The 23,833-nt window shown below is 44.3% G+C and overlaps 2 protein-coding genes across 6 annotated transcripts in view; one reads left to right on the forward strand and one right to left on the reverse strand.

Annotated features, from left to right (window-relative positions):
• Positions 1-13,806, forward strand: part of cnot4b (CCR4-NOT transcription complex, subunit 4b) — a 34,018-nt gene extending 20,212 nt beyond the window's left edge. The window contains exons 8-13 of one of the 3 annotated variants that reach the window (XM_077005072.1): positions 1,339-1,533; positions 1,654-1,705; positions 1,859-2,114; positions 3,075-3,602; positions 9,946-10,179; positions 11,600-13,806. In XM_077005072.1, coding sequence (XP_076861187.1) covers positions 1,339-1,533; positions 1,654-1,705; positions 1,859-2,114; positions 3,075-3,602; positions 9,946-10,179; positions 11,600-11,916 — 1,582 coding nt within the window. In that variant the 3' untranslated portion in view covers positions 11,917-13,806. The remainder of the gene's footprint in view (positions 1-1,338; positions 1,534-1,653; positions 1,706-1,858; positions 2,115-3,074; positions 3,603-9,945; positions 10,180-11,599) is intronic. The other 2 variants (XM_077005073.1, XM_077005074.1) reach the window with 2 other exon arrangements.
• A 277-nt stretch (positions 13,807-14,083) lies between these two features.
• The window catches only part of tmem178bb (transmembrane protein 178Bb), a 66,352-nt gene continuing 56,602 nt past the window's right edge, over positions 14,084-23,833 (reverse strand). For all 3 annotated transcript variants that reach the window (XM_077005079.1, XM_077005078.1, XM_077005080.1), the window contains exons 4-5: positions 20,439-20,576; positions 14,084-19,026 (exon numbers count right to left, since the gene is read on the reverse strand). In XM_077005079.1, coding sequence (XP_076861194.1) covers positions 18,776-19,026; positions 20,439-20,576 — 389 coding nt within the window. In that variant the 3' untranslated portion in view covers positions 14,084-18,775. The remainder of the gene's footprint in view (positions 19,027-20,438; positions 20,577-23,833) is intronic.

Consider the following 23,833-nt stretch of genomic DNA (forward strand, 5'->3'; position numbering starts at 1 on the left):
GGGATGCCATATTTTACCTTAGTACATTCTGAGCATTCGTTATTTACTAGTACAAATTGGTAACGATCTGTCAGGTAGGAGGACCTGAACCAGGAGAGTGCTTGACCTCTTATGCCAATGAGTGTAAACAGCCTATTAAGTAGAATATTATAATCAATGGTGTCAAAAGCTGCACTGAGGTCTAGCAGTATGAGAAAATAAATGTCCTTTATCAGAGGAAATTAAGAGATTGTTCAGTACTTTAGTCAGTGCCGTTTCAGTGCTGTGATGGTGTCTAAATCCAGACTGAAATAAATCTGACGTGTTCTGCCTGTAAGAAGGAAGAGTTGCGAAGAAACTACTTTCTCTAAAATGGATGTGAACGACAGGCCTATAGTTGGACAGTTCCTGGGTGTTATGACCACGTTTTTTAATTAGCGGTTTGATGACTGACTGCAATTTTAAATGAACTGGGAATGTAGCCCAGGCTCAGAGAATAGTTAATTATGGTAAGCAAAGGTTCTACGTTGCTATGCAGTAATTCTTTAAGTAGATGGGTTGGTATGGCATCTAGAATGCATGTGGAGGGCTTAACAGATTCCACCAATGAAATAAGCTCCGCACGACCAATTGGGGAGAAGGACTCTAATTGGTCATAGCACGGACATAGCACTAGTAATTTTTTCCCTAATTTTATCAATCTTATCATTAAAGAATTTCATAAAATTGTTGCTGCTACACTCTAGTGGGATTAGTGAATTGATTTGTTCATAGCTCCTTGTAAGGCTGGAGTCCTGAATTGTTTTTGTTTTTCTATTAAAGATAAGTATGAGGATTTTGCCGTATGAAGGGTATGCTTATATTCAATAAAGCTGCTTTTCCGTGATAGTCTGTACACTTCTAACTTAGAATTTTGCCATTTACGCTCCATGATTCGCGCGTCTCATTTGAGACTACGCGTGTGCTTGTTTTACCAAGGCGCTATTCTTCTCTCACTGGCTCTCTTGTATTGCAACGGCGCAAGCTTTACGAAGAGAAGTCTCGATGTGCTCTGTAAAACGCTCTAGTCCTTCCGGAGCTACAGGTGGATCAATGGTTGTCAGACCCGGTAAATTATCAGTGAGCGGGGCTATTGTACTAGATTTTATGGTTTGTTTAATTTTGTAGCGGGGCGTAATTGTAATTAACATACGATTTCGACACTTAGTTGGTTGATGAATTTGATACAGTGAGGATGAGATGTTCAAAAGAATTCAACTCTGTGGTCTATCTTATCTGAAGGAGTAGAGGGTACCATAAGTAGACATTGTCTCTCTATCGATCTCTCTCTCTCTCTCCCGCTCTCCCTTTTGTGCACAGTAGCAACAAAGAGGCCTGGCCATCATTACAACCCATGGGAAAAACGACCAATGGGCTTTTAGAACATCGCAAGAGCCCGCCTCTGGATGGAGGCTCAGATTGCGAGCATCTGACTCCAGACGGGCCTGACTCTGAGCTGGGCCTCGGGCCTCTCCCAGCCCTCTCCCCCTTCTCCTCAAACTGTGAACTTGCCAGGTAGACATACCAGCACACTTCGTTCCTCGTTAACGTAATGCTAAATCAGTGCTGCCTTTGCCTGTGCGTTTGGTACATGTTGGACTTTGTCAGCTCTCTCATGCCTCTCTGTCTACTCAGCCCTAGTGACAAACCTGAAGCCATCAGTATAGGAAATGGAGAAACATTACAGGTAATTTCTAGACCACGAGGAAAGTCCAGATTCCATTTTAGAAACACCTAATACAATGAATAAAAATATAAAACAGCAATTTCACATACAGAATGTGCTTTATAGTTACTCTTAGTTCCTCTCTTAGTGTACCATACTCTCCTCCCCCCTCAGATCTCCTGCAGTGACTCTCCGTCGCCCCCTCCTGGCTTGCCCAAGCCATGTCTGGTGGTGCCCATCAGTGTAGCATGTTTAACGGCTCGCTCGCCCTTCGAGGGGGCTGCTGCCGAATCACAGTCACTCTTCTCCGATAACAGCAACTTCCGGCACCCCAACCCCATCCCTAGCAGTGCCCCGGGCTTCCTCAGCTCGCCACACAGCAACCCAGACTGGCCCACCGCTCCAGAACCACAGAGCCTCTTCACTTCAGGTTAGCAGCATCAACTGTCAACATCTCTTTTTACTTCATTAACCCAGATCTGAGCTACATGAGGAGCTTCAGACATTTGAAGACAGACATGGGGAGTACTGGCAATTTCTTATAGAAGAACCTTTTATACAGCAGGTGCTAAATCCTGAATGTTTAGGTGTGCATGTTATGCTACAGTTTAGTGCTAACTAACAGTGGACTGCTATTTAGCATCTAGTTGACCTAGCTAGCATTTCCTAGTTGTATAGTAAAAAGTTAAAAGTAGTGTGGTTAATGTGGACTGTGCATGGACTCCAGCAGTACATGGTGGCCTCTTGGACAGACAAGGTGACCACCATTTTCTCCAAGCCTAGCAGACTGTGGTCAGCACCAACATAACAGGAGCAATGTTACTGAAATATCAAATGTGCTGTTTAAAGAACTTGCTGCCTTTAAACTTTTCTGATTAATTATTTATGAAACTTAATTGAGGTCTGGTGTTGCATCACTGAGTTACACATTAACATTCAGCTGAAAACGATTAGCCAATCACAAGACTGTACTAGAAGACTCTGTCTTCCTGGAGTTGATGAGTGAAAATGACAATCAAAATGAGGTTTAATTTCAAGGCTTATTTCATGTTCCTGGGAGCAGTAATTGAATAAATAATAATTAAATAAATATATACATACATAATTAGTTGCATAAATTATTAAATGCATACATTTAGTGTCGCATTTAATTATGTATATTGACTTTTTTCTTTCTTTTTTCAAATTATTTAATGCCATATTGTCATAAATCTAATTATTTGACCCCCCTCCCCCTCAAATGAGATTTGAGATGTCCAAGGTGAGACTTTTTAATACTGAGCCCGCCATGTTTAGTGTTTTTGAGGCTTAGAGTCCAAGAGAAGATTTTCTTTAAATATCCAGCATTTAAGTTTGTTAAAGAATAATCGCTCGTGTTGTTCCTTGGCAGACACCATACCAGTATCATCATCCACAGACTGGCAGGCAGCTTTCGGTTTCGGCTCCTCCACCAAGCAGCCGGAGGACGACCTCGGCTTTGACCCCTTCGACGTTACCCGCCAGGCGCTGGCTGACCTCATTGAGAAGGAGCTGTCTGTACAGGACAAGGCCTCGCTGTCCAGGGGCCCCCTCAGCCCCATGCTGGGCCTGCCTCATGGCCCTACGCACAGCCCTTTCCCCGGTGGCAAAGGTCCGCTGCTGCCCCCCGGCACCTCGCACGCGCACTTCCCGTCAAACTCTGTGCCGCTCCCGCGCGGATTTGCGCACCTCCCCCCGCGGACCGTCTACAGCTCCTTCAGCTTCCCCGGGCAGTCGCAGGCCTCCCGCCACAGCTGGCTGGCGGTGTCGGCACGCGGGGCGATCCCACACCTGAACCACAGCGCACCCTCTGGTCCCTCCGGCACACAGCACAACAGCTTCTTGGACTTGTCTTTGCCACAGCAGCACAGTACAGGGCTAGGAGGAATCCCCATCACAGGTGAGCCTTGCGGGGTCGACACGGGGTTTGTGGGAAAGGTCGTGTTCATGATATTTGTGGGGAGGCACATAGAAGCCTTCTGAGCCAGACGGGTTCACTGACCTCTGGTAAAACTGGATTTAAGGACAGGGAAGGTGACAGGCAGCCACTGGTTGCCAGTAATAATGTCAAGATGGTTAACATGGCTGTTTTTTTTTTTCAGTGGGTAGTGGTTTGTCATTAGAGGTACGTTCCAGGCCTTCGGGGGGGTATCATTATGCAGAAATTTCATACATCATCTGTTATTTTTCCCAAGCTTTGAGTGTTCAGTAGTTAGATGAATATTAACAAGATGTGCTTAAAAAAAGAAAAGAAATGTCTGCACTTTGTCTGGAGAATGCGTTTCTCAAGGGGAACAGTTACTCACTAGATGGCAGTCTTTGGCTTTGTTGGTAATAGGATGTAGCTTGCACACGTAGACACAGCATCAGTTGTCCTCGTCAGAGAAAATTCTGGTACATGCAATCCTAACTAAGCTCTGCACTGATGGAGAGGTGTAATAACTCTATGGGGAATATGCTTGGGAGTGCGAGATTGGTGCGCGCCACTCCTAGCTCCTCACACACTCGCGTCATTAGCGGTCCTGGCTTTTCGTCTCCTTGATCCAGCCTCCAGCGTCCTGAATTCCCAACCACTGCTCACTGGAACTGTTCTGTGGTAGAGACTGAGAGGGCACAGTGCTGCGTCTTCCTCAAGCCCTGACCCGACCCAGCAGCTAGCAGCACTTCAGAGAATCTGAACAGAAATGCCACAGACCAGTACTGAAGCTCCATGCTTAATGGCAGAGGATCAATGAGCACCACGCACCGTCATTGGTGCGAATCTGCCCTCGTGGACACCACCCTCCATGTCTGTTCTTCCGTGCATCACCACGTACACCATCACCGCAGCCTAGCAGGCGTGCAAACACTGATGTGCAGGAGCCGTTTTCTGCATGAGATGACTCGGACGTACTTTCCGGAACGTGCCGCTGTTTTGTGAGATCTGGATAGTGATGTATGTAGTCTAAATGATGACTGATATTCACTTTTTTAACAGTGATTTTGGTCATTCTTAATTAATATGCAGTTAGTGAGTGCAGACTGGGGGTGGGAGGGGGTGTGTGTGTGTGTGTGTGCGCGCGCACGCTGCATTGCACTCCTCCTGTTTTTTTTTCATTTTCAATTAGAAACAAGAAGGCTGCTGGAATGACCCTTTAGTGGGGAATCTTCAACTTGTTAAGCATGCAGGAGTGAGTGAGTTCAAGCTAGGCCTACGAGGTGTTCAGCATCTAAAACCATTATCCCTGAAGGCATGTCATACATGAGGCAGATCTCCCAGAGAAGACATCCCTGTCCACAGATCTTCTGAGTAGCCATAGCACATCTTTAATTGACCTTGAATTCATCATGTTTAACGGTGTTTGCATTGTTTTTTTTTCAGGCTAGCTCCAAGACGTGTTTTGTGAACCAGTGGTTATCCACTTATTTCACTGCTGCTGCCTTTGGGATTATTGCATTTGTTAAAATGCTGTTTCTTGAAAAGCTTGCATTTAGTTCCAAGTGGGTGAATGGGAACTTCAGTGAATATAGACTTCCTTCCAAGTTCAGCCTTGGTATTTCCATGACGAGCTGAATTGTCTCTCACCACAGCAGTGGTCAACTTGTTTCTGTATGTAATATTGCTCATGTTCACCCTTGTGGTGCAACAAAACTATCTAATATCCTGATATCATAGAGATGCATTTTACACCACGCAGTCTGTTTTCTGTTCCTTGATTATATTAATAAATCTTTCAACCTGGATTTCTAACATAGCCAATAATAGAAATGGAAGCAGAGAGAATCTTGGCAGCAAAACAAATGCGTAAATGGACACAGTACTGCCTGAAGTGGGAAGCAGAGATCAAATTGGACATCTCGCAGCATTTTTGGCTTTTAAGGCACCAGCAATTTAGCGCTTTGAAGTCAACATGCTTCAAACTACAAAAAGGCATTTAGCACAAGGGAGCACGCTGGTAAATGGAGTCTCCACCAGACCACTGACACTTGAAGAAATCTGCAGGATCAAGTTCTCAGTATCTTCAGGCACGCTGGAACTTTTTGGCTTCCTAAGTTCTTCCATCATCCCAATTCACATGAATTAAACATTACACCACTTGTTTATCTGTGCATGCAAATGTCCAGACAGGCCGACGTGTTATTGCTTCCCTCGCGTCACTTAACGGGGCATTTGGATGAGGAGTGGGGTGTTCTGGGGGCAGAATAGGAGGTAATGCTGAATCCTTAACTTCATTCGTTTCATAACCTTTTAATTTCGGCCAACCCGCTTAGAAAAGTTATATGGCTACATTAGTGTTGTCAAAAAAAATCGATATATTGATATGTATAGATACTGAACATTCTGAAACGGTACAATACTTGTTTCTCTAAGTATCGATTCTTTTTACATAAAATGCGCTTTCGTTTGACCCACCCAAGCTGCCGTAATGCACAGAACAGTTTGTAATGCTAAAATGGCAGCTAAAGCAAACGCAGTGTGTTCGCAGCCCGTCTTGATGAACAAGGAAAGCAGCAGAAGTGCTGTGTGGAAATACTTTTGCAGTATGCAAGTTTACAGTTTGCAAGCAGTGCTTTTGGATCATTTCAACGAAGGGCGCTAAAGCCTGGTAAAGCCTTTATACTTGACGTGCCGCTTGCGCGGGAATCGCGGTGGCCTCGTGCGCTGTCGATTCGCGAGGTCGTGCACCTCTTGAATTTTGTAACTTCGCGCGCGCCGCGCCGCAGCTCAATGAACAGTCATGTTTGCAAGGTTCATACACCTTGTTTGCACTTCAAGCACTTGTACGTCACTTTCAATATTTCCCAGCACGTTAAACTTGAGTTAAATATTTATACATATACTCTAAATCAGGGGTCGGGAACCTATGGCTCGCGAGCCAGATGTGGCTCTTTCGATGAGTGCATATGGCTCGGAGACAATTTTTTACTAAAAATAATAATGCTAAAATATAAACGTAGTTCAATCCATTAATTTCTTGCCGCTCACGTTTGCGGGTGGCAATCACTTCTGCAGTCATTTAAAGCGCGCGTTGGAGAATTCCGTGAGCATATTCGTCTTTTTAAGTTCATCACCCATCCACACGAGTGTGCAGTGGACAGCGCTGACCTGAGTTACATCCCCGGTGTCTCAGTCAGAGATTTTGAGCTACAAGCTGCTGACCTGAAGGCCTCAGACATGTGGGTGAATAAGTTCAAGTCACTGAATAAAGATTTGGAAAAACAGCAAGCAGAGTTGGCTAGCGAACATAAATCGCGGACCAGCTGATTGTCCAAACCTGGAACGCGCTTCCCATCATACCACACACTGCAGCGTGTGAGTGTTGCTGTACTGACAATGTTTGGCTCTACGTATGCATGTGAGCAGTCGCTTTCACATCTAAAAAACATTAAGACCAACCTACGATCACGTTTAACTGATGGAAGTCTCAACACCTGCATGAAACCTCACCACGTATCAACTACAAAGCCATCAGCAAAACCATTAGTCGCATTATTGGCAAGAAGTTCTTTATTCATCATTAGTTAGCAACAGATTAACAACGTTATTAAAAAAGAATTCCGAGACCTATTATACTTTAAAAGGGTTGGTCATATTGCAGGGTTGCATTGCGCGTGAGACACACGCATTTGACCGTTTTCACACGCTCTCACGCCACACTTCAGATTTCTCACAATTTCTTTTTTCTTACCTCAGATCCATATCTGTGATTCAATGATTTACTAGTTCGCTCTGGCGCCAACCACTGGCGATCAATCGATCGCGATATAATAGTTAATTTGTGTCCATTTTACACCCCCCCCCCCTTCAAGAACTTGCATTGTATGGCTCTCATGGAATTAAATTTTTAAATATGTCACGTTCATGGCTCTCTCGGTCAAAAAGGTTCCCGACCCCTGCTCTAAATGATTCGAAATAATTCGCTTTAATTACATTATTTAATGGTGGTTTATTTTCAAAACGCCCAATCTTAACGTCTTCACGTTCTCTCATGTTTCATCCTGGAATTACAAGAGGCTCGTATTTGTTAATGTAATACAAGAGAACTGTTCAATCAGACAGATATTTGTTGTGAAATGAACTAGTTACAATTTCAAGCATTTTCAAGTACTTTAGCCTAAATTCCAGCACTTTTCAAACCTGAAACACAAAGCAACATTAAAATTCGTCAGGTAAATGTTCCTTCCTGTTTTTGAGGGGTGTTTCTTTATACTACCACATATCGTTTCGGACAACACTGCACAGAATGTGAGACGCGGGAAGTATGAACGCCTCCACCGTTCGAGCAGGGTTACGCGAGGTGTGCAGACTCGCGCGCTACCTGAAGGACCGACACGCAGATATGTACAAAAAATTCCAAGAGGTTGGTGATTATTCCCATTTTTAGTATTACTACAGCATACAAGATTGTGTCCGATTATGGTATCCTAGCAAATTTTTGTCATATTCTTGGTTCAAGAGCCGTAAGTGCGACAGCATACAGGGAGAAAAAGAGTGATCGTACTACAATGGATCAATCATCTATGAATACTGAATTCTAATACTAAAGTTTTAGTTACTTAAAGTTGTTTAAAGAAAAAACACTTTTTGTGCTAGCCTTTTTTGACTTCTAAATGTGAATTCCAGAGTGCTATTATTTATGTTAATTTATATTAATGTGCAATTATTTATTTTTTTTGTTTTAATGTGGTAGGAACTACACCTTTTATCTATTTGACATTTGTGAAACAAAATACAATATTCATTTGTTTGTTTATAAAAACGGAAATGAACACAGTATCTGACTTTGGTATCGAAAATGGTATTGAATTTCAATATTTTTTAAAGTATTGTATCGAAGTTGTAATTCTTAGTATCGTGACAACACTAGGCTACATGGTTATTTTAACCATGATATAGAGATGTTTTCTCACTCTGAAACCGCAACCTTCATGCTTAGCTGCATCTTCGGCTATATGTTTTGTAGTTACCCTATTGAAAGCATTTTTAGAAATATAATTGTGACTGTATCAGTGGATGTCATTCCAAGATGAAGCACTAGACAAAATGGAAAAGTGAAGACAAATTTGACAGAATACTTAGCTTTTAATCAATGACTACCTGTTCAAAAAAAGTTGGGAGAAGCTGTTGTTTTAAAATGCTTTCATTTTGCTAATCTGGACACTCAGACTGACCTTTGCCCTTCAGGCTGACCTTTGCCCTTAGCAGGATGACCGAGTTTCTGCCCTTTCAGTTCAGGGTCAATTGAGAGTGCCCTATGCAAGTCATTTTTCTGAAGTAACAAAACCATTCACACTTGGTGACCTACACAGTAGCCTGTCCATTTGACATAATTAATTAAAAGAGGACTTTTTATATCCTAAAATATCCTAAAACTCCTTTGTCCTGGGTTCAGGCAGTTGGTGCCTTAGTTTCATTAGCTAGCTTTTCACATTGCTAATTATTAATCATTTTTTATGTTTCTTCCTTGATTAAAAGCTCTATATTATTTAAAGAATCTGAAAGCACATTCGTGACCATCAGTAGAAAACATTAGGCACCGAGAGCGTGTCAACTGGTGAAAAAGTTAACGTTGTTGGTTCATCACCAGTAAACAGAGTGAAATGAGCTCATGGGTAAGTAGGCTTGACTCCTAAAATAATCCATGACCTACACTGGCGTCTCGATACTCTGGAGCGGGCCATTGACGGACATCTGCGTACTGCTCGTCAGTTTATGTTCATATTCATGCAACTACGATTTATCCTGGTTGAGCACATATGTAATGTGTCTGGGATGTCGAGCTGGATGGTTGGATGGGTCACCTGCTGCAGTCATGCTGCGTCAGTCACGTGAGCTGCGTGTCTGCTCTGTTGGTCCACTGGTGCTGCCTTTGCAGGACACTTTATTACAGTGTTGAGGATCCTTCCACACTGTGTTGTTCAACGAGCTTCCCAGCGTGTATTGTAGTGGCTTTTCTTTCTGTTCTTGGCCATGCTGGTTCTATGGGACACAGTCAAGCTTCATGTGCCTACTTTGTTGATGAGAATAGGCTCTGGGTTTTGTCTTGTTATGCCAGGCAGAGAGCTGTGTTATGGAAGAGGACTCTTCCATACTGTAATATTAGATTTGCATATATAACTACTAAACAAGCATGTATGTAAAAATAAGAAAGCATTTGCTCATAGCCGCGTGTTGGTTTTAGCTAATTTAGCATGGAGTTGACTGACATGCTCTGCCCTCTTCATGTGGTGCTCCATTTTTGCCTGTCTTCACCTTTTTGCAGAACATTGCGGTTCAGTAGAGAGTATAAATGTGAAAGAGTGGCAGGATGGCCTCCGAGCACTTCTGCCCAACATCAACATAAACTTTGGCGGCCTGCCCCACTCCTCGTCGTCCTCCTCTTCTTCCTCCTCATCTTCATCCTCGTCCTCGTGCAGTGTGAACCACACGGGCGCAATCACACACAGCCTGAGCTGGGACGGCACGGCCAGCTGGATGGACCCTGCCATCATCACAGGTGGGCTACCCCCCAGGGTTGCAGCCAGTCGCCCTCCGCTGTGGGGGCAAGGAGAGTCCGATCCTCCAATGTTCTAGACCAGAGATGCAGTGGCCACAGCAGTTTTTGTTTTTTGTTTTTCAACTTGAATCCTGAAGTCATGAATGTGTGAATGTTTTTGTCATGGCCAAAGATATAATTTTGCAGACGAATATAACATAAACATAAGTCCTTGTATCTAGATGCCATCTGAAGCCAAATTTTTTTTAAGCAACTTGAATTTGGTTGGTTAAAAAAAAAAAGAATTAACTTTTTATATCAAGGTGAATACTCCAGCTCCCTGCGTTTCTGAGCATGACCAAAGTGGCCAATCCCGGCTCTATGTAGGGTTTGCATGTGCTGATGCCGTTGTGGGAGACACTTGGGGTATACTAACTCTGCCAGTAATGAAGACGAGGGCGAGTGAACCCCGGGGTTTCCTTGCTCTTTATCCATACTCAACATGCCAGCGTTTTGATCGATCACCATTTGTACACTGATGCGTCCTCACTTCTCAAACACAGTTGCCCTTCCATGCAACAGGGACACGGGCTGACATTTTGTAAAACAGTTGTTTAGCCTATTCTTAACAAACAAATGATGCATTAAAATTGCCTTGCAAGGAAGTAAAAATAAATAATGCGTTTAGCTGTTTGAATTTTTTCCCCATAACCTTTTCACTAAAAATGTCAGAAGTAATGGTGTTATGTGGGTCACAGAGGAGGGCACCTGTTCTAGATTAATTTTTCTTCCTACAAGTTTTAGACGGACCACACAGTGTACAACCACAGCCAAGAGAACTGAAGCTGGCATGCTCCAGTGTCATGTAATGCCTCACCAGCTTTACTGATCCTCAGGGGAGACCCTGTGACTCTCTGTGAGAATGTGTTCGAAAAGCCATTAAAATCTCTGCCATCTTGAGACTGTTTTTTTATCTGTGCTTCAGTGAAGACATCATGAAGATCTTTCTGATCAAACGAAAGTGTAAAAAGTTGTGGAGGCGTGGATGTAAGTGAGTTGATGCCTCTTGCTGTCACAAACATGGGGGTTGGACTAGAACGGCAGCAGCTAGCTGAGCTCGATCCGTATGGAAGTCACGTTGTCTGGGTGTTGGTGGTGGCCGCTGGGTGACATCCATCACCTGCAGGAGGTTTGAAATTAATGACTTGCAGCAAAACCTTGGAGCCGGGAACATTTTCAACTTACTTAAACTCAACATAAAGGTATCTAGAAATGTCCAGTTTCCATGGTAATTAATCCCTTAATAGCACCTTAGTGTGAGTGCCTGGTACCTTGCATTCTAAGAGGTCTTGAGAAGAAAATGCAGACTAACTCATGTAAACATGGACGTTTGGTTTACTTGAACCACTCGACTGACTTGCTGTTAACCTCTGTACTGCAGGTTTCCCAGCATCCTCGGGCAACAGTCTGGACTCTGTTCAGGACGACAATCCTCCACACTGGCTAAAGTCCCTGCAGGCCCTCACAGAGATGGACGTCCCGTCTGGCTCCACAGTGCCCCCCCAGCCCCCGCACAGCACATCATTTGGGCCACAGGTCCCCCTCCACAGAGCCAACTGGGCCCCTTACCCACCCCCACCCTCAGCCAACCCTGCCAGCCAGTTCCACTCGCCTCCACCTGGCTTCCAGACGGCCTTCAGACCTTCAGCACAGGCCCCCACAGACCTGCTCCAGAGTGCCTCAATGGACCGCCTCTAGGGAATGTGGAACTAACCCTTTACTCTGAAAAAGCGCCAACACGCCAAGCTGAATCAATACAGAAATACAAAACTATTAACAAAAATAAGATCATGTATCCTTTTTTTTTTTCTTTCTCCTGTTTCATTCCATCTTTTTCTTGGTTTCATATCTTCTTTGTTCACCAGGTGCTCTATCCCAGCATTCCAGGCCTGTGTGATCGATTGTAAGCAGCAAAGTTCTCTTAAGACATCATAGTTAAAAGGACATTCAAAGATTTGGGTATTTTAGTGGGGAAAAAAATTGGAAAGTGATATAAAATTCCCTTGAAATGTGTTGTGTGGAAATGAGTGTTGTGAAAGGAATGGATGAGAGTACTGGAGAAGATTCCATTGAAGCAATGCAAATTAAAACAAATAGTTCTGCCTTTAAAGCTAAACCAAAAAGATTAGTACCCAGTCAACACCTGCCTGCACATAGAATATGTAGCTTTCCACAACTCTAAGGCCATGCCAGAGCAAATCGATAGCCATAAAGTCAAAGTCTGGTTCCTCTGTCTGTGTTTTTTTTTTTCTACATCAAAAACATACTTGCCATTCTGCTTTAGGGGTTTAATGGAGAGAAAAAGCAAATCTTTTCCTCTGTATGTTTGGCCTTTAACACTGTTTTGTTGTCTTGGTTGCAGCAGAAAGTCTTTGTAGGGCTTCTAAGTGCATTTCTCTCTCAGAATGTGGTCTCTGATGAGCCAAGCCTTTAAAGTAAAATCGAACAGGATCTGCCCTGGGCCACTCCCCCTTTTATTGGGCACTGCCTTCTGGGGACTGTATTTCCCGCCGATATGACTGGTACTGAGTGGGTTACGGAGCTTTTTAATTGTAACACTGCACTTGACCTCTGTATCAGAGCATGGTGCCTTGTGAAAATAAGATGGATGCCTCAGTTTTGAAAAAGCAGGGGAACTAAAAATCCCTTCAAGCACAGGGTACAGGCTGCATCTAGGGCCCCACTGTGTGGTGCCTTCAATAGCTGCCCATACCTGAGGTGGACGTGCAGGAAGTGCAGTGTGCGCTACTGGGTTAGAGTTCCTCAGGAAGTGATGCGTCTAGGAAATGCTGCTGGATGCACAGTATGCACACTCAAAACAAGTCCCTTATTTGAGGAGACGCAAACACCAAGCAGTCATGGTTTTTGTTTTTGTTTTGTTTTTATTCCCCCTCCTTCCCTCCCTCCCCATCTTGTAGCATCAGTGAGGAAAGTTCTTATTTTTGTGTTCCTTGAACTGGTGGGTGTTTGACAGGAACAAACAAATGGGTACAATTGTTGATTGAATGATGTGGTGCCAGAGAAAATTACAAATGTTCTTTTATTCAATAAAAAAAATGACTAAATGTTTTAAAGGTGAGTTAAGACCAAAAAGGAGAGTGATCGCAGTACTTCTGCATCTCCCACCCTTGACCTCTTGAGTAAATCGAGGAGCTCTCCACACTGAAGGTCAAGCTGGGATAGCAGTACTGGTAGACATCACCACACTGGTGGAACTGGGATAGCAGTACTGGTAGACATCACCACACTGGTGGAACTGGGATAGCAGTACTGGTAGACATCAGGTCTTCTTTCAAAGTGGCAGGGCCCCGCCACGGAGCAATCAAGTCTCTGCTCTTACTGCATATTATCATCTTCTTTTAACGGTCTTAATCCTGTATCAGCTGTGTAGGTTCTTGCCAACTGTTCAGTATTCAGCAGTATTCAAGAGAAATAATTGAATTGAAATTTCAAGGAAAAATACAGTACAGTTTAACAATGAGTTTTATTTGATGCTAAACAATAAGAAAATTTAAAAGGAGTTAAAGGAATTGTACCTCTTCGCAGGTCTGGAAGAAAAGAATCTTAAATAAAACATTCTGAAGCCGGTGTTGAGCTTTTTCCCATCCTTTAATCCCCGCAAAACGCATACCTCTCTTCTCACCGGCTGCTTGTGAACAACACATTCACTGTCTGCCAAAATCTTTCAAGGCTAGCAGCGCTAGCCATTACATATACCGAGCCCCATTAATTCACGAGTGCGTGATGGAGGACGGCCGTCGGTCGTCACACCGTTGAGAGGTTTATCATGTTCTCACACTGCTCTCGAGCGAACGTCGGCATGCGTGTGCTCTCATCATTTGCGTCAGCGCTTGCGTGTGCTTGCATTTATCCCTTTGAAAGCTCTCGTGCTCTCTGCCTCTTTGGAGTCTAGAACTGACAAGGGTGTTTGAAACAAAAAGGGATCCGTATGCTGCTTGCACTAGTGGGCATCAGTACCGACCTCCTAAGTTTCGAAATGCTTTCAGTTCAGGGCAGCAGATCACAGCTAATGTCAGGAGTGCGTTGGGACGTTCTGCTGAGTTCCCAGCACTCGATCTTTGGCACGAGTCACAGCTGCTCATCTCCTGATAACTGGGGAGCAGTCCAAGAGTGCTACGCATAACAAGCACATGTGCTCTTTTCAGAATTGTCGCTCTGATAAGTGTGCATCCCAGCTTCTGGTTGGTGACAACCTAGAGGATGAGTATAAACTCTGAACTTGTAGTAAAGATTTTTGACATATTTATTTCAGAATGATGAAACTTATCTGGGGAATGTTAGACTTTAATAATAGAGCTGGTTGGGTGTGATTGGGTTGTGTTGGGTTTTTTAGTTGGTTTGGTCCATTAGGTGATGAAAGCAATGACGAAAATCAAAGATTTCTAAGACACTAGTGACCTAACTGCTCTTTATGAAATTACCATGTTCTAGTTTAAGTTTGAATTACAGCAGGGTTAGCACAGTTCAAACTTGGTATTAGTAGAATTATAGCATTGGAGTACTTCAGTCACTCATTTCCACTTTTGGGAAATGAAAAGAATTACCTCAATGGCATATTTTAGAGACAAAGTAACATCTCGGAGTGCGGTAAGTAGGTAATCAAATGTGGGATGGGATCTGTGAGCCAGGAGGTGACCTCAAGCTCCTTGGACTTCCACAGCATGAATGAAGAGCTGGCCCTTTAATGAGCTGGAAGGATTCAAAACCACGCACCCATTTCAATGCTTTCATGAAGAATTCATTAAACTTCAAACATACGCTTTTCATCTCTTTAAATGGGACTCTTAGTGCCTCTGCATGGCTGCATGGCACCCAGAGCCTGCCAGTCTGTTTTCCAGTCAAGGTTGTGTGAAGCATCCAGTCCTCCCTCAGCCCCTTAGCGTATGGTGTCTGTCTGTTTTGAGTTTTCTCAGAATATGGGACCCAAAATTCATTAACTTTGATTTTATGGTAAACTAATATGTACGTATGAACTAGTTTTTCCTCAACAACGTGTGTGAAAGTTTGTGTGCATTTTATCTTCAGAGTGAGAATTTAATATGGCATACAAATAAACACACCAATAAGATTTTATTTTATGATGTTACATTCCACAGTTTTAACATTTCCAGGATTTATTTTTTTTTTACTTTTATACGTTTTTAAATTTACGCAACAAACACACTCTTTAGATTTTTAATTGTCCCATAAAAATGAGTTGCAGTTTCTGTGGTTCTATTTTACATCATGAGAAAAAAAATATTCCCACTCATTCAAACATCCCCACATTTCCATGAAACAAAAGTCATACAATACTAATGGTGGCTGTTTTCATGTAAACACTAAGATCTCATGTGGTAATGGCATGACATGATTTCTTTTGCCAATCTCGTATAGATGAGAATGGCTATTTATTCCGAATGCCAGTAATATAGCTTTTCTGTTCTTAAACTAGTCACTTTTTCTGTTGTAGAATTAGATAAGCAGTATTTGAAATGGTGTCATATTGAACATTTTTGGCCTTGGGTTGCTCACCCAACGCATCAAATGTTGCCAGAATTTAGCACCTCTCCCTGATTCGCGTTAAGCTCTTGGAATGCAGCGTAATTGCTGCTCGGATAATGTGCCAGCTGTAAATGTTAACCATCTTAAGACACCAGAAATTCTTTTGGCATTGAATGCAAATGCTTGACCCAAGTACACCAATCCAATCTGTTCTCACAGCCCTTTCCCAGAGTGAGTGAAGGGACGCGGGCAGAGGGGAGCGCGACACAACATTGTTGTCTTAACGTTTGTCAAAATAAAAGTCACCGCCTCTGCCTATCCATCGTAGTGCAAATGTGGTTGTTCTGGCCCGCAGCCTCTGGGCTGCTTTTACCTGCAAGGAAAGGAGGCAAATATTGCATGCAGGCAGCTTCTGACCCCGTTTACATCTGGGCCTGGTTACGTAATCCTTGCAGACTACAATATTTTCCATCTTAAGTACGTCAAGGAACACTATCTTATATAAGGCCAGATGGGCTTAATGCAGGATGCCTCCAAGAGCAGGCCGTTTCTTTATTTACAGTGCTCGTGACCCTGGTGCTTCCTGTTGGGGAAAACACACTAATCAGGGACAGTGTTGTCCACGTGGGACTGGTTTTCTGTCTCAAAAGGCAGATTTTTAGTAATGCCTTTTCTGAGAAATGTATTGGTGGGAGGGACTGTTGAAGGGTAGCTGGTTGAGCTAATGTAATTTCATGGTCAATTGCGTTATCAGCTAGCCAAGGTGTACAGCCTCGCCCAAATATCGAGTCAACAGAGTGCAGGTGGATGCCGGCCAGAGCTTGCAGAGTTTACCCCAGAGAAGACGGTTAATACCGCACCCGGTGACTGAGGAAGACATCAGTCATCAAACGATCCTGCTGTCCCAGTAGTTTATGGAGAGACGAGTGTTCATTTCTGCGGTGCAGATACACGTGATTTTAGGCAGGGTTGAGCATCTGAACTGGTAGATTCACAAATAGTAGCCTAAATAAGTAGCAGTCCTGGCTGTGGCTAGAGCAGGATTTCTCTATTTTGGTGATGCAGTCGTTGTGCCCTGAATATTCTTCAAGTCCTCATACTATGATATCTATTTGCTCCTTCTGACGGGTGTGTTAATTAGCAGAGTCGTTGCCCATTCGCACATGGTAGTTTGCAGAGTGTGAGTGTTATAGTGCGTGGGACAGGGCTACATGGGACCGGGACCAGGACCGGGACTGATGAACGCTGGATTGGATGACACCATCTCTCAAGCTCTAATTTCCATTTGAGCTGGCCCAAATGTGATGTACTCTTTCTCTAGACTAGAAATGTTCTAAAAAAAAAAAAAAGGGCAATGAACATTAATGAGAAGCATCTGATTATAAAATGAATGCTGTGATCAGGGCAGGAATAATGCTTTTAGATTATTGTGAGCTTCACGCCTTGATGTAGGATCAGAGGATCCCAACAGCGTTACGGCTTTAGCTGATTGCACCAAGCTTGTGCTTTATTTAATGGGAGCTCTTACCCTCCATTTCCAAGCTGTTTTTCTTTTTTTACAGACTTCCCGCAATTTCTCTATCACAGCTATCTCGTGTAATCGTCAAGCGCAGAAACACCGCATCCTTTCAGGAAGCCCCTTTGGTATGGACCGCCACAATAACTGCACAGGAAGCTGCCGTCGAATGAGCATGGCTTCTGCAGACACTCTGAAAAGAGAGTCAGCATGTGTTCCTATCAAAAGGCGTAAGTGCCACCTCACAGATGAGCTCAAGGCGGCGACGTTGCGATGCCGAGTCTTCTTCTTTCTGTTTCTGCCAGTGCTGCCTGGAGGGGCGACTTCCAGAGACTCGGCTCAGTTCTCCTAAACAGGATATGGCATCTTTCATTTTTACTAGCTTCCTGTTCATCAAAGAACCTTCCTACTGTTCTCCCAAGGCAGGTCTCGAGTTTAAAGTTTATTTTTTATGACAGTATTGTTTTTTTTGTTTGTTTTTTTCCACCCCCCTTGTTTTACAGATCATGAACATCCACCCTGTCACGCAAACATTTATCTATGACAGGACAGACATGCTCACACATTCATTCATGATGGTTTTCAATATTAGAAAACAAAAACACAGAAAAATGTGAACCACCATGTTAAAAATGTTGGATCCCCTTTCAGGATGGATGAATGGAACTGCCCCATGGAAAAGTAAAGAATCCAAAATCTGTCCTCATTGTAATTTTTTCTGGAGTTCTCTTTACAGTTTTACAGTGTACAGCAGTTGAGTGATACTGGCACCAGCAGATATGTCCCATTCCTCAAAATGTTCTCTCAGAAATGTCAGCTCTTACTGTACCAGCAGCTGCACCCTGAAGGTCAGGTCAGGTCTCCTGTGTCCACTGTTGCTTTTGACATTTCATATGTAATGGAATCGGTTAACTTTTATCTCACTTGTTTTGGAATCGCAGAATTCAGTGCTCGTTTCCGAAATGTTTCCACTTGTTTTTTCACCTTCAGTCAACCATTATGACCGGCGGACTTTACGTTATTGGCACTGTCCTTATTCCTTGGTCGTTCTTGGTGCTCTTTAAAACAGAAACACATTCTTCAGTCCCAAAGCACCAATTACACCAAGACAACAAGGAACCATCTGAGAACATCTAAGAACTTCTGCTCCACACCTTTCAGGTCCCATGTTGCTGGACCTTTTTGCATTGATGGACACATCTCAGTCGCCATCTGCCTTTGCAGTTCTAGTGGCCAAGGATTATAATTATGGAAGGAAAGTTTTTCTGTCCCCACTTCGGCTTCTCAATCATGGCGACGTTCACAAACATGTTGGCTTAAAGTTGTACGTTTTTTACGCTTAATTTTCATTTGTATTTTTCTTCGAACGATCAAGACACTCATTTGCAAAGTCACACAAAAATGGCGTCTGTGGCCTGGTTGGTGAGATTAGAAATGATTCTAAATGGACGCAGAGTTTTGATAATTATATATACGTGTTCCTCGCTCACCACAGAGCCGGGGACTTTGTGGGAGACGCACCCGTGTGGCTCCCGTCTAACACACTGTGCCGTTTTCTTGCCGAGACTTGGGACAGGTGGAGCGAGGCAGTGGTTGGACGGAAGGCGCTAGAGTGCAGAAGAAGCCAGCGATCAGCGATAGGCCCAATCCGCCCCAGGCACAAAACATGGACCAGCCGTAACCGTGGCTGATGTCGTCCGGGAGGCCGTACAGGTAGCGCGGGTAGCGAGACAGCTCGAAATTGATTCCTGCTACACAGGTGCACAACGAGATGATACAGAATGTACCTGAAAAAACCACAGGGAAAAAAAGGGGAGAACAAAAGATATTACAACAGGAACAAATTATAACCACTGTTGTTATTCCTTTAACATATGATCCTTTTCCCTGATTCATGCCTCTTCACAAGGTGCATTCAAGCCACGTCCTACACACGAAATCTGTTCTGCTTGCTGGGTTCACAGATAACAGTGCTGTCGCACATTAGTGGAGAAAGGACCCTACCTCTAATTGGGGACTCATTTTCCTCGTGGTGTGACTGAGCAAGCATTTAGCTGGAACTCGGCTCGCCCGTAATCTGACCCTCAATGCTCCTTCTGCTTTTATGACTTAGCATCTTAATTGGCTTTTTAATTGCCTTCTCATTATTCGAGAGCAAGGCACTGCATTAATCCTGCGCATCTTAATTGCGTCTCTGCTTTTCCCCGTGCAGCACTGGAGTTGCACGGTGCGCGCGGAAGAGACAGCCTGGCGTGAGGCTTCACCGCTGCCGTGAGACCAAGCTGCCCCAGGGGGGCAAATCCTTCACATCTCGGCACGCCTTCATTTGGGATCGATTTCTTATAGGATTTAGGATATTCTTTACATCCTCAACCCATAATTGACGTTCTTTGATTTTGCCCTGTGTCAAGGCATTTGCCTTAGTTTTCTCACAACACACACACACACACACACACACACAGTACGTGGGAATGTCTAACCTCTCACAGCCCAATGATCAGTATGCTCCCTGCCACTTTTTATTCATGTCAACCAAAAAAAAGAAAAAAAAACAGTGTCGTATGTGTTTCCAACACCTGTGACATAATTTATTCGTTCACTCTCTATTCCTGTCCCTAGCGCTGCGTGCTGGAACAAGTGGGACGAACGTCTCACTGTGGTGTGCGTCGTGCAGTGGTGAGAAAGGAGGCGTGCGCTAGCACTCCCTTGTGTGCACGCCAGCGATCGGCATGAAAGAGTGAGATGTGCTCGAGCGCTGTCAACTTAAAAGAACGTGAAATCAAGAGCAGCGCGCGCCCACACCGCTCGCCACTCTAATCTGCAATTAAAACGCCTCACTGGGCGACAGGCGCGCGAGTGAGTGAGGCGCAGCTTTATTATGAATAGGGGAGCAAATTTAAACACTTAACAACCACACTGAGGTGAGACTTTGCACCATTGTGTGCACAAATGTTCTCTTTCTAAATATATTGAGAACGCTATCGCTAAAAATGGCGCGTTGCTGGTTTTGACGCGCTAGGACTGGCGGTGCAATGTTGTACACGGTTCTAAAGATTCTTTACAGTGCATGCGTAATGCAGTTTGTGCGGTGTTTACAGTTTACACCTCACACCACCAGCCCACGGATGCAGCGTCTAGACGTTAGCGGCTGGTGAAGAGCCGGATGTGGTGCGTGGGGGAATTCTGTGGCGGTACTCACCGCCCATGAGGAAGAGGAGGCCTGCCACGTACTGCATGAGCCCGCGGTCCCAGCAGCAGCCCAGCATACCCACGACCCAGCCAAACAGGATGATTGCCACCGCCATGCCCATGAAGCCCGCTGTCATCCGGCGCAGGTCTTTATGAACACACACACAGAAAACACAGATGGTTACGGGGACGCTGCGAGTCTGAGGTCAGGAGAGTGCGATGGTGTACACGAGGTCACAGTGCTTGAAAGCATTTGCTGATTCTCTTCACAGTCTGGTGGAATTACAGATTTTCAGTTGCATTAATTTAATGAACTGTTAACTTTTATTGACATAAATCAGCCTTGAACGTTGTGTGATGAGTGTTATGGAAATCATAATGTGATTTTATGAGAACAATTTGCAATGTTAAAGAGCTACAAAAAGTACATTATTTCTCAAAAAATATTTCTCACAGGAATCTACACATGTAGATTAAAATGAAAGCAGTGAATAAACCTAAAATCAAGTACTGTGTGTAGAACTTTTTCAACCCCAAGCAGTAGCTATAGAGCAATAAAGTGTGTGTAAAGCGGGGATCTGAGAGCACATTCTACGGATGTAGGAGGGTCACACAGCTTCCGTGTTCACTTGCTGGTTCTAATATCACAGTTGAGTTCTCTCAGTATGGAAAAGGCATTTGGTCCAAAATGCCTGGGACAGAAACCTAAGCCAGCCAACTGTGAAAAGGTTACAGAGTTTTTCCCCAGGGTGAAGATCTGTCGCCAGTGGACGGAACACGCAACCACGAAAGAAAGCACCATATTCACCCTGGTCTAGCAAAGTGCTGGTGTTTGAAATAAATTCAACTTCTTAATGAACATTACAGCATGCATTACAACCAACTTGAGCGATTCTTCTTGGGAGGGGAAAGAATTTATATACCTCACATATTGTTTTATTTTGCTATTGTTTCTGATTCTGCTTTATATTGTGTTTGGGCCACTATCATTTTTCTGAATGTCTGTATTTTTTCCGAGTGTGTCTGTGAGCCAAGGTCAGGAGTGATAACATTCTGTGCAGGGCCCAACCAAGCCTCATCCACCCCTCTCTGTCTCCTCCTCCTGTATCTCTCCCTCTTCTCCTCCCTCCTCTCCTCCTTATCTCTCTCTCCTGTCTTTTCCTTCTTAAGGTTGATTTATCATGTGTAAGTTGTTGAGCTGACTGCATCATGATAGAATAGTGCACTTCTTTCTGGTGGAAAAAAAATGATCCAAAGTTTCTCCAAATGTGCAAATAAATATTGAATATTTGAGGACCTACAATTTCCTGACTTTTCAATGCTGAATTTTTACAATGTAAGAGCAAACGATTTCTCGTGTATGTATGAAAATATGTAATTAACGACTGAATTATTTACTATAACTTGAGGAGAAGATCTCCACACACACACACACACACACTCCTTGCTTCTCATGTTCATTGTTTTCCAGTGCCTGCTGCTTAGTGCACTCATCTATGGTGAAGTTCTTTTGAAGTTGTCACTTGTCTGAGACCTGACTGATGCTGGCGAGCTCTGTGGTGATGCGCCGGGTCTAGCAGGAGTGGCGGATTACCGTCTGCTCTTTCTGAGACTGACGGCTGTGTGACCTGCTAGGAGAGATTTAATGGTCTTTTCTGTGCCTGCGTGCAGGTGCCGCTGCAGTGCTCTCTGAGGGAGAACATATCAGGGCAGAGCATGCGGAGGTCGCGGTGCTGCTGAGGAAGGTGGAGGTCTCTGGAGGTCACCCAAAGTGGCGTCAGCGTCTCTTCGAAAGACTCTGCCATAGGTTATGCAAGGAACGAATGAGAGGAATTGGGAAGGGGACAGAAACCACCCAGTCTGTGACGATTCTGGATGACAAGCTACCGAGGATCTCTAGCGCTAGCTCAGGTGTCTTGGTTTCTGCTTGCATCCTCAGGACGTGAGCTGAGGTGAGCTGATAATGGCTGCTCTCCTGTGTGTGAAGGAAGGTGCTCAAAGCCTCTAAGGCAGAGCTGTGTAATTATGTGTGCGGAATGATCCAGTAATTACAACTCCTATGAAGACGGAGTGAGTGAGAAGAAGAGAGGGGAGCTCGTTCTTAAATCAAGGTCCTTGAAATCCCGTGGGTCAATTCCACATGATCCTGCTGTGGGATCTCCTGGGAATTCTTGGTACATGCAGTGCGTTCAATAGGCGACAGACGCCCCGAGTCTCATCAAAAATGCTAGCCGAAAAATGTGATCCTTTAAACAGCATGGATCATGGCTCCCGTATCGATCGGCAGTGTGGATTGGCAGACATGCTCAGGTTACTGCTGAAGGCCCAGCAGGGGCCCTCCAGACTGAGAAAAACACCCAGACCGTCTCAAACGCAGGATCACCGCCATGCCTCTTCTGGAACACTGAGTCCGTGTAGGAGGAGGGCGAGTCTTCCATTTCACCCTGTCTGACTCAAGGCATCAACCACTGCCCAGAAGTGGCAAATATATGAGATTCCCACTTTCCCATAAAAAAAGCACCATTCAAGCAGCCTGAATGAAAGGCTTCTGTATGTATATGAGGCAGAAGCATATAATTGTGTACAAGAAACTTGTCTGCGCACAAACACAAATCTACATCACATATGCGCACCTTTATGGAGGAAGATGCATGGAACAGTGAAATTTGGTAACCACAGCTTCCTTTCTGTAATGCCTGGGCACTTCCAGTTATCCTCATTAGGCCCAAAGCTGGACAGCATGCTCACTGTTGTGATGGGAAAGCCACTCACGCTCCTGTCCCCTGGGCCGCTCTCGCTGAGGTGTCTGGTGACAACGGTTGGTTTATTTGCCAACGGCCCATTTGGACACCGCTGTGGGTATACACATGCACATGCAAAAGCACTGTTTTGCACAGGGTAGATGCAGAGGCAGGAAACACACTAAAACCCCCCCCCCCCCCCCCCCCCAACCTTGACATTTCTAACATGAAGCTGCACGGAGCCTCGTCATTGTCGTGAAGAGTCATGAGTTGCGTTACACGGAGCAGATGTGCAGGCCAGGCCACGCAGGCTGCATGAGAATGAGAGCGATGGTATTTTGAGTGCGCCATGCGGCCTGTTCCTGTAATTCCGTTTTGGACCGCTTCTCCTGGGCTGACAGAACAAGCCTGTCCTTCCAGCACCGGACCAGTAAGCCCCAGCTTAGCGCAGTCTTGTTCATTTATTTACAGTATCAGCTGCCAGCAGGCTGCACATCGTTTGTTGGTCCTATCAGGCTCGTTAGTCTACACTGTTCCAGTCTGCACAACTGTCGTCTTTTTTTATTTATTTATTTTTAATTATATCCCTGCGCTCAAAGTTGACTCTGCAAATGAAAAGCTCTTAGGGGCAAAATGGAAATTTGGGTGCCTTTGCTGTTGATTA

Source organism: Brachyhypopomus gauderio, chromosome 5, assembly GCF_052324685.1.
Source record: "Brachyhypopomus gauderio isolate BG-103 chromosome 5, BGAUD_0.2, whole genome shotgun sequence".
Classification (NCBI taxonomy): domain Eukaryota; kingdom Metazoa; phylum Chordata; class Actinopteri; order Gymnotiformes; family Hypopomidae; genus Brachyhypopomus; species Brachyhypopomus gauderio.